The 11,270-nt window shown below is 42.1% G+C and overlaps 1 protein-coding gene across 3 annotated transcripts in view; it reads left to right on the top strand.

Moving 5' to 3' along the window:
* LOC111956757 (pre-B-cell leukemia transcription factor 1) overlaps positions 1-10,606 on the top strand; it is a 70,114-nt gene extending 59,508 nt beyond the window's left edge. Inside the window, exons 3-9 of one of the 3 annotated variants that reach the window (XM_023977335.2) lie at positions 1,150-1,403; positions 2,650-2,840; positions 3,073-3,208; positions 3,507-3,666; positions 4,785-4,918; positions 6,262-6,348; positions 8,278-10,606. In XM_023977335.2, the coding sequence (XP_023833103.1) occupies positions 1,150-1,403; positions 2,650-2,840; positions 3,073-3,208; positions 3,507-3,666; positions 4,785-4,918; positions 6,262-6,348; positions 8,278-8,370 (1,055 nt within the window). In that variant the 3' untranslated portion in view covers positions 8,371-10,606. The remainder of the gene's footprint in view (positions 1-1,149; positions 1,404-2,649; positions 2,841-3,072; positions 3,209-3,506; positions 3,667-4,784; positions 4,919-6,261; positions 6,349-8,277) is intronic. The other 2 variants (XM_023977336.2, XM_023977337.3) reach the window with 2 other exon arrangements.
* Positions 10,607-11,270: the final 664 nt, after the last annotated feature.

Genomic DNA, 11,270 nt, shown 5'->3' on the forward strand with positions numbered 1-11,270 from the left:
TGTGTGGATTTGTAGGTGTGTGTGGGTAAGCGTGTATCTGTGGATGTACGGGGGTGACAGGTGTTGTTTGCATATTCCTCTGAGTGCATATACCATGGAACATCATTTTGCACTCTGTGGTACTGGCTGATGTTGGTGTGTGGCATGTCACAGCCACCTCTCCAGTGGAGCAGCGGGCGAGGGGGAGGGAGCAGAGAGCTACGTGCCTATGGGGGTGTGAGAGGTGAGGAGCAGGGCCAAACTGGCTACCACTCCTATCACTAAGACTGGACACCCCAAACTGTGTGACCAGGGCCAGAAGTGGGCCGGTAGCCTTAAGGGCCAGTCGCCTAAATAGGACTGACAACGACCTTGTTAGCACCCTTTCAGCAGCCGTTAGGGGAGTCTTTCAATTTTGCTGCTTGTTTGCTAARTGTTATTCAAAATCTAGCGTAGCATTTATTTAGTAAGTTAGAAACGATGGTTGTGGTGTGACAGTGACCCATAAATAAGACTATACCGGCATAGCTTGTCTGGTGTTAATAAATAGTTTTTGTTCCTTATCACTGAGATGATCCACATTGATATTAGACATGAGTCATTGTATTGCTCTTCAGCTGGAGTAGATCATTATTGTACCATTTTTACCCCGGTCAGGTTGTGATGATAGTATTAGTTTGCCTGACCAGGAAGATTATTATCTTTTTATGAAAATATGTTATTGTTTTAGCCACTAAGAAAATATCCTAATCTGCTCTTCAGGAGTGCAAAGAAAAATGAACTCTCTTGGAAGTCTGTGTTAATTATTTACATGAAATGATATTCAAAATCAATGAGATGATAGTTTTATTATCGTGGGTGCTGCCAGGCTCAGTAGGATCCAGGTTTTTATGGCACAGACGTGGGCTATTAAAGAGACGGTCATATTTCAGAGGGAACAGGTTGAAGACTGTAGAAAGAAGAAAGTACAGTGGTACACTGCAGTCACTTCACTTCTCATCCAAATAGTATTTTTTTTATTACAGCGCTGTCCATTAATGTTAACTTTGCCTCTTTCCTTTGCAGTGCCACTGCTAACAATCAGATGTTGTGTTAGCGTCAATATTGTGTAAGATTTTACATCACTAGTTTGTTACTAACTGRTTTTTTTCTTCTCTATTGTCTCTACAGTGCTCAGTATCCGTGGTTCCCAGGAGGAGGAGCCTCCAGATGCCCAACTCATGCGATTGGACAACATGCTTCTGGCGGAAGGCGTTTCCGGACCGGAGAAAGGGGGCGGGTCTGCGGTGGCGGCGGCTGCAGCAGCAGCTGCAGCGGGAGGAGGAGTGGGCTCYGACACAAACTCGGCAGAACACTCAGACTACCGGGCCAAGCTTACTCAGATCCGCGGYATCTACCACACAGAGCTGGAGAAGTATGAACAGGTGAGGACAGACCACGTCCCTCATAACTGCTCTCTCCCTTCCCATAAACCCCTTCGGCTCTAAGAAGATCCTCACAACTCCTCTCACATGCTATTGGCAACCCTTCTCTCCCTTAAGTCCTGTCTGCTCTGAGTTCTGCCATCTCACTACATATTGACGACCAAGCCACTTGTAACTGTCCTCTCTCCGCACCAATAGACAACCCCACTGCCYTCTCACTACACTCACACTGCACACAAGTTTTGTTATATTTAGATAATTATTCTCAAATCAAACCCRCCAAAGCACCTCCTGAGCAACCACGCTTTCAGAAATCACTTTTCAGCTGGCAAACATTTTATCAGTCACACACTCATCCTTCGCCAAAGAGAGCATCCTGTCATATATATTACCACCTGTCATCATCTTAAGCAGACTCGTCATCACTACCTGTCACAGTGTTACTTATGCACCTGAGTATACCCATGTCACCACTATGTGTACTACCGATACAGTGTGTACGGGCGGAACGGCTGTTGCACTGAACTGTGTCTCGTTTCAACTGACGCGACCCCGGTGCTGACAGTCAACAGACTCCCCTGTCCCCAAACACAGCAGACACTTCCCAGTGACTGATTCTGACAGAGAGAGAGAGAGAGAGAGAGAGAGAGAGAGAGAGAACGAGTGAGACATTGAGTGAAAGGACAGAGAGAGAAGTGAAGAGAGAGAAACAGAAAGACAGTTCAAACCTGGTGAACAGGAAAGAAAGCCTCCTGTCATTTTAGACATCTTCATTTTTTTCTTAACTGTTGAAGAAAAGTCTCCTCAATATACAAAGAAAGTCTCGGCTTAGTTGTATAACTAATCCACTGCTTTGTATCTGCCACAACACTGCAATACTTGTATTACTACTACTACTCTTTAGTACTTGTAGTACAACTACTAGATTTCGTCATTGTCGAATGAGAACCTATTTTCTCCAAAACAGAAACTTTTCAGGAAATGGAAAAACAGATTTTTTCCRCCATTAACGAACATACAATTATGAAGCTATTTTGAGTACATTTTCTATAGTCTCAAAATGTTCACAGTACATTGAGGGGAGTCACTGCCTTCAATATTATAATAATGAAAATTGGCAAAAGTGTTGTTTTCCAACAGCGACATACTTATGACATACTTGCTTGCAATGTCTTACTTCTCTGCTGTATTCAAGTCAGTGAGAWTGCTATCTGCCTCATATGAGTGRGCCTGTCTGTCTCTTTAGGCATGTAATGAGTTTACCACCCATGTGATGAACCTGCTGAGGGAGCAGAGCCGCACACGGCCCATCTCGCCCAAAGAGATAGAACGCATGGTGGGGATCATCCACCGCAAGTTCAGCTCCATCCAGATGCAGCTCAAACAGAGCACCTGTGAGGCAGTCATGATCCTACGCTCCCGCTTCCTCGATGCCAGGTCTGTGTGTGTCTTTCTCTAACTTGAACTTATTGTTATGAAAACAGGTAAAACCTTTGTTATGATGCAGTTACATTATTTGGACAGCAATAGTCTGCCTTGTGATAGTAAATATGTTCTCTTTCTCTCTCCCCCCTTTCTCTCTCTCTCTCTCTCTCTCTCTCTCTCTCTCTCCCCCCTTTCTCTCTCTCTCTCTCTCTCTCTCTCTCTCTCTCTCTCTCTCTCTCTGCAGACGAAAGAGGAGGAACTTCAACAAGCAGGCAACAGAGATCCTAAATGAGTATTTCTACTCCCACTTGTCCAACCCCTATCCCAGTGAGGAGGCCAAGGAAGAGCTGGCCAAGAAGTGCTCCATCACAATGTCACAGGTATGTGCCGCCAGTCGCAAGCCTCGTATCCATCCTGTGTGTGATGAAGCGAACTCTAATCTTCTGTTGTGCGTGTACATGTATGGAAAACACAGTATGGCTCCTATCATGCCACAGGAAGTCAGCTAGCATAAGGTCATACAGGTCCAATGTTTAATTCTGCATTCTGTAATGGAATCACATAGGCTGTCTTATGATAGCATGTGATAGCTTTCTCAAACAATTGTTTCAACAAAACAAAAGGCGATTTACTACAGACATTTCTTCTCACATAATTTGTACTTTAAATGTTTCACAGGTATCGAACTGGTTTGGAAACAAGAGAATCCGATACAAGAAAAACATTGGCAAGTTCCAAGAGGAAGCAAACATGTACGCCGCGAAGACAGCCGTTAGTGCAACCAGTGTATCAGCCCATGGCAGCCAAGCCAACTCCCCCTCCACCCCCAACTCTGCAGGTCAGTATCCAGCCATAGTGGATGTGACCAGTATGGTACCAAGTCAGTACTGTTAATGTTAGTTTGGCTGCGTACCCCCAATTCAACATGAGCACAGATCATCATTATCAAGAGCTGATATATGTAGCATTATATATGCTACATTGGGAGGGATCCACATTGCAGTAGTATGGACAAATCAATTCAGAAATACAAAATTTTGGAGCAGAGAGGTGTAGAGCACTGTCATCTCAACCCTGGGCCCCAACTCGAGAATCCAGTCGCTGTCTCTGTTCCTTTTGACTAACAAAATGCTGTCTGTACCACCCCTTTCTGAACTAACCCAATAACTTCTGGCCCAGTGGTACGGTCCGTCTCTCTCTCTCTCTCTCTCTCTCTCTGGGGTTTGTCTGGTTAACACACCATTTCGGACTCAGTCTTGGTTAGAGAAATACTTCATCCATCCTGTGACTTGTCTGGTTGACCTCTTGTGTGTCATTAAGCTATTGACGGGGCGCTCCAGCCTAGTCCTTTGTCATCATGGTGACCCTTCAGCTGTATTGGATTATGGCCTTGTCTTGTGTTTTTTTCTGCCTTCAAATCAAGTTAGGCTGCGTTCTCTTTTAACATCTGTGGAGTTTGGCTCCATTAAAAGGACAAAGAGGATTCTTTCAGTCTTCCTGTCGATCAATTAGCACTTCCTTAATGATCCAACCAGTCCGGTAGCAAGGAACTTAAACAACAAGACAATCCATCTATTCTGTTTCAGTTTCATCCCGGTTTTAACCCCTAACCTTATTCTTAGTAATATGATTGGCATCACAGTTACCACAGGAGTAACAGTTGGTGTAGTGTTGATCATTAGTACAGTATAGTTCAACATTTTCTTAGAATACCCCTTAGCCAGATTTTTCAGTTACATTTCCATAGGTACATACAGTATAGTAGACGGTGGCTGGTCACTGATGTGGTTCCCTGTTCACTACACCATATTTTGCTTTCAACCCTCTCCTACTAACCCAACTGACTGCACTTTTTCTGCTGCATGATCGTGTTAATCCGTCTTTCCTTTCTTCTCTTCTCTCTCTTCCTCCCTTCCCCCTCTCTCTCTTTCTCTCTTTCACTCTCTGGCCTCCCAGGTTCTGCTGGCTCTTTTAACATGTCAAACTCCGGAGACTTGTTTATGAGTGTGCAGGCTCTGAATGGGGACTCATACCAGGGGGCCGGGGTTGGGGCCAATGTTCAGTCCCAGGTAGGACCCTCGCAGAGACTAGTACGTTATCTACGTAATCCATACATTAGTACACTAGTTGTCATGTAGATAGATACCTAGCTAGCAGTCATACACTAGTAGCCTATTAGTGGCCTGTTGAAGACAGTCATTGCCCCACGGCGGACAGCCTTATGAGGTCTAGTATTAAAAGACTGAATCTCCCTGCTCAGTTGTTCAAGCACTGCCCGGCCTACAAGGTTTCATTGAAATCTGAATCCCAATCTCTTGACCTAGTCCGTGAGACAGAGGTCATATGTGATTTTAGCCGTACACTGATGTGGCGGCCATTATCAGGCTCATGAATGAATAGACGACTGCAGACAGATTTGGAAACAATACAAGACTCGTCAACACTGCTGACAACAGTTGTCATAGCCACTGATGTACAACAGTCCTCTGACGTTGCCCCGTTGGACAACGATGACTAGCACAGAGTTTTCTGAGTTTTGGGATTGGGAGGAAGTCTCATTCACCATAGGATGGGTTGAAGAGTCACCACCTGTTCGTCTCTCCATCCATCCCACSTTTATTTTTAAATCAACTTGTCACGTTCCTGACCTTATTTCCTTTGTTTAGTCTTTGTTTAGTTGGTCAGGACGTGAGCTGGGTGGGCATTCTATGTTTTGTGTTTCTATGTTGGGTTGGTTGTTTGGCCTAATATGGTTCTCAATCAGAGGCAGGTGTTAGTCATTGTCTCTGATTGGGAACCATATTAAGGTAGCCTGTTTGCACTCTTGGTTTGTGGGTGATTGTTTCCTGTCTTTGTGTTCTGCACCAGATAGGACTGTTTTCACATTRATTGTTTTGTAGCTTGTAGTGTTCACGTTATATTCTTTATTAAATKATGTTGAACACTAGCCGCGCTGCGTTTTGGTCCTCTCCTTCATCCCAGGAAGAAAGCCGTTACACAACTCTCCAAATGCTTGAGGTGTTTCATGAATATGCATAGTATTAACCCCTGGGGTGGACAAGAGATCTCCTGGGTTGATACTGGGTTGTCCTTGTCAGGGGGTCATTTGGCTCCACACTCATTCCCAGCCACTGAGGAGAGGAATTTGTTTKATTTTCATTCCTCTTTGAATTGTAATAAGATATTCATATGAGTTCCCTTGTGATGATATTTGTGGTTGTTTGTCGTTGTTCTTTTGTGATATCTATTGTGTTGAACCTGTATTACAGGCCAAATCATTCTAAACTGTTGCTGTGGTAACCTTTCCCAGTGCATGATACCCTTTTGCTATCAGACTGACCTTTCTTATGCATGAAGGTCTTTTTCATCAAGAGCTTTTGTCTGTCTGACCCGCCCTTTTCTCTACGTGTGTCTGTGTGTGCATTCGTTCCAGGTGGATACTCTTCGCCATGTTATCAGCCAGACAGGAGGATACAGTGACAGCATCGCCGCCAGCCAGATGTACAGTCCACAGGGCAATGTAAGAACACCAGCAAACAACAACTTTCTTTAATTTCATCACAATATTGCCTCGTCTTACTTTGGTCTCTTTGAAAGAAAAATAACTATTTCTATACTATACTTCTATAGATATTCTTCTTTTGTTCCGAATGTTCATACATTTAACCAACAATTCGATAGAAAGCTGCCTTTATTAGGGTTTCAGTTTGTCCCTTTGCACAATTATTTGGAAGCCAAWGTGTGTGGGATGCCACTTAGTTAGCAGTGGCCTGTTGGTGGCTGGGCTGTTGTCCAGGCGACGGCCCTTGTGTACTGGTAATGCCCCGGGCGCCAGGTGAGGAGGCAGGAGTCAGACGGAGCGAGAGGCGGCCGGCCAGGCGTACGGACACGCTCAGAGCCTGCCTGTCTGGGGACATTAGTGTTAGCGAGGCACCTGCAGCCGACAGGAACAAGGCCACAGGTGACACCCTGCCTGTCCAACACTCAGCTCACGTGGCACCAAATGAAAAGAAACACAGACCTAATTTCTTCCCCATTCCAAGAGCCCCCCCAAAAATAATCGCCCCAGAGTATAAGCTTCAGTCAAATCTATCTACCAGAATGCKATGTTCTGATGGGGTTTTGGCAGGGCAAGGCTGGGAACACTGGAGGGTGTGTGTGTAGTGTTAAGATCTACAGTGACAGGCTGTGTTGTAGAGAGGGGAATCAATAAGGCAGTCACAGCAGGGTGAGAGGGGGTCTGGGCCAGCAGTCTGAGTGCATCGGTCGCATCATTCGTCCAACAACCACAATGACACTGACAGCAGCGAGCCCTGTAATGTCCAACCCAAGATGCTAAAAAAGGAAGTGGTGGTGGACTGAAGACGTTCTACTGAGCGTCCTCGGTAAACTATGCTGTAACTAAGCTAAATGAGGGCTGATGAAAATGGGCAATGTTAAGATCACTGTCTGTTATTCAGTGGATGCATAGTAGGTGGTTTCTGTGAGGCAGCCTTTGACAAACCAATACGGGCATTCACATTTGCAGCACATCAGTCGTCAACACCTAACTGGCTGTGTAGATATTGTGACCCTCTGCCCCCATACCTCAAAATCTGAGCCGAATCCAAATGAACTTTTTATGCAATTATGTTTTCAAACAATGTATTCAAACATCAAAATATGATGTCCTTGTAAGACACTTCATTTATATTGTAGAATCATATTATTATTATTTTGATGTTTAGACTTTTCTATAGAAGCTTTTAATCTTGGATGGATCTTTTATTGTGCAGCTAAACAATTTCCACTCATTCTGAGGTTTCTAATGCCTGAGCTGAGTCAGTGAGCAGCCTTCACATGCCGGAGCTCTCTTTTATCCTTGAACAGTAATTACGGCTGTGAAATAGGCGAAAGGTGTCACCAAAGCTGAAGATTTTAAAAGTGTTTTTTTGCTCCCCTCGGTTCTAAATGTGATGAAAGTTGCTCTATGTGAAATAACAGGGTTTGAAAATAAGAGGGTGCCAAAGCCCATCTCCAACAGCTTTCACTGATGGCATGGAAATTGCTATTAATGTCCCAAATGCTCTTTAAATCGACCTATCTTCCCGGGATTGGAAATTGCCTCCCATTTTACGAACCCATTATATTTTCATCCCAATAGCTGATGTGATAATTTGCTATAATTGATTCTCCCATCAACCATCTTGTAGGTTTTGTGTGTGAGAGGTCTGTGCGTTCTCAAAAACATGTCTCTATTGTCTCTACATGAGGCCATTTTGAGACAGATGGGAGATGAAGTCTTGATAGAGGAATTGCACWATAGTGTATGTTGAAGATGCGTAATCCCGCAGAGTGCAAAAGGGTATATTTCAGTTAAAGAGTTTCATGTTAGCTACCGATGCAGCTAAGAAAATATACATATGTGTTAATATATATTTTTTAAGGACTTTTGTCTTTGACTCCACAGACAAACGGTGGCTGGCAGGATGCTCCGACCCCCTCGTCAGTGAACTCGCTCACAGAAGGACCCGGAAGTGTTCACTCGGATACCTCCAACTGATTATTTTACCCTCCACACCTTCCATTCCCACAACCCATCGATGAACTGGCAGAGCCAATCACAGTGTTAAACATAGAGGCATACTACACAGTGTCCTGTAGATTTCAGGGGTGCATAACTAAAACAACCTTTCCTAAGCTACAGTACTATGGGACATTTGAGATACATACAGTAATAGGAATGTCAGAACAAAAATCTAAACAATACAAAAAGGATGAATACAAATGTTTGTTCAGATTTCACAGGATATTTAGAGGGCTCAGGTTGCTTACTCACCTGTGATGGTTTCACTCATATTGATGATATTCAGTGATAAGATCAATTCAGACAACCCAACCTGTATACTTCAATTTAAATGRTTCATTCTACCTCTCAGCAACTAAAAAGTAAAACAAATAATATGAAAGAACATTATTTGTTTTCTGACTAAAACATGAACTTTGTCATTGTATGAAAGAAGCACTTCGTCATGCTTTGTTTTGCGGTCCCTGCCCCATTCTATGGTACGACATTTGGGCTTTTAATGTTGTTCCCTTGTTTACAGTGTGTGCTTTACAAACTGTGTTCGCTTTACCCTCTCCCACAGAGAAATAACCAGGAAGACTTAGAACTTGATTTACTAAATGTTTTTGTATTCGTTTCTCCATAAAGGACTTGTTGGGAAAGCAGGTCAGCCTAGTGAACTCTGAGGACCCTTCACCCTGACTAGCAGGTCTTCAATCTGGGTGGAAGGCGTTAGAAAAGGGAAACACGCTGGTATGAGAATGCGCATTGGCTGATCTAAGGGCTTTAATGGAAATTGAGTAGACAATTGAATATACATTGTAGATGTGTGTCTTCCTGGTTTATAAACTTCTGCCCCACGACCCCTTTGATATCTTGTCAGAATGTGGGAGCGCTGTGGGCCAACAAGCACTCACAGGGCTCTGTTCCAATATCCATACTAGTGTACCACTTAGAATGCATGCCCAATACATGCTTCARTCTAAGTATGCTAGTGTGGATATTGGAWCAGGGGAARGGAGTGTGTGCTATTGATTGTCTYAGGGCCTGTGAACAAGAGGAGTGCCCTCCTTTTAAACAACCACCTCATTGAGTATCCATGTGTCTCATCAGAGGTAATCGTGTGAAGTTACAGTTATGTTGTGTAAAAYAAAATCATAAATTCAATAAACACCTGTCATCAACAACCCATACGAGCTTGATTCACACTAGTCACCTAATGTTACTGTTAACCAAAACCTTTATACTTATTGATCTATTGTTGACATTTTATGTGTACTTTCAAGAGGTCCTAACCCATCTAGCTATATTCACATGTTGGATTTTTTATTGTACCTTTTGCTAATTTTCCCAATTCTGGTGGGGGATGATAACCAACTGAACAATGCTGCCTAATTGAAAAACAATGTTGAACAGTCCAATTCAGAAAAAACAATTTCTGTAAAAAATCTTTCAAGGATCTGTGTAGTAACTGAGTTTGTTTTTAAGTACATTGCATCAGAATCCAGTTAAACAGGGAAGTCGTTACGTTAATAGGATTTAAAACATAAATCTGCGGATGCAGGTAACACCAGGACTGAACTTACAGTAGCCATGATGCACAGGTCATGCATGAGATGCTTTGTACTCCATGATTATGCTGAACAGACACAATGTTTTCCTGTGATTCAGTGTTCATTACTGTTCAATGCCCTCTCATACAATGMAACTTTACTGTTCTTTAAACCCAGAGTTGATTTCTGTTTCTCTTTCCAGGCATTMTTGGGGCAGTTTAATATGTATTACAGTATATGACAGCATTCTTTCTTCCACTGTATTAAGAACCAAAAACCTACATTATAATGTCACCTGTATCCTTGCTTTTCACTTCTTCAACTGACTTGTATGAATCCTCAGAATTCATAAGCATATTGAATGTTGATGTGCTGAAAGGTCTAATGTCCATAGCAAAACTAGAGGTGGGAAAATTCTTTCAGACAAACAAAGATGATATTTGGACATTTGATATACTGTATAGTACTTGTCCTTTTGTTGTGTGGACTATATAGTTATTCTTTAGTATTTGGTTATTTACTTTTTATGGTATGCTATTGTATGTCATGGTTCCCATATTCTTGTCAATTAGCTCTCTCATGATGTGATTATGTGAACATTGCCACATTGTACTTGACTTGCTTTGTTGAACAATAATTTATGCAGTTTCAACATTAAACTTATTATACTATGTAATACACCAAGACAAATCAGTGGCATTTTATTATTGAACATTTGAGTGAGAAAACAAGAATAATACACTGATGGTTGCCAGTTGGCAAAATTGTATATATTTTTCTATGTGATATAGATTGAATGCACATATTGTAAATTCAGCCTCACAAACAATGTAAGTTCAAGTTAAAAAAAAGCTCACTTTTCATTTCCCCTCTAATTCATTGTTTTGTTGTGCCAAAGTAGAAGTATTCATAATTTATACATTTTGAATAACTCTCAATAAAACTGTCTGTAACTCCCCTATTAAATACAAGTGAATCTCAACTACTTGATAGTCTGTACAGGGGCCCTGAGCTCTACAACCCATTTGCTCCACATCCAGATTTTAAAATATGCTTGTTTGCCAATAAATGCAATATGATAATGACGCATATAATATAGCTTTTTAGTTTTGATAGCTGAAAAAAGAGGTTCAGGATTCAGTCATTTGTAAAAAAAAATATAAATAAAAATGTTTCCTTTGTTGCATGTAATGTGTTCCTTAATAAAATACTGCAGTGTTTTTTAACCATTTGTCACACATTTACATATTTTTTCCGATAGTAGTCTGGTTCACTTGGTCTTGTAAAYGTTATGACAGGAGACAGGTATACTGATAACAAAACCATATTTGTATTCTATTTATA

Source organism: Salvelinus sp. IW2-2015, linkage group LG32, assembly GCF_002910315.2.
Source record: "Salvelinus sp. IW2-2015 linkage group LG32, ASM291031v2, whole genome shotgun sequence".
Taxonomy (NCBI): Eukaryota; Metazoa; Chordata; class Actinopteri; order Salmoniformes; family Salmonidae; genus Salvelinus; species Salvelinus sp. IW2-2015.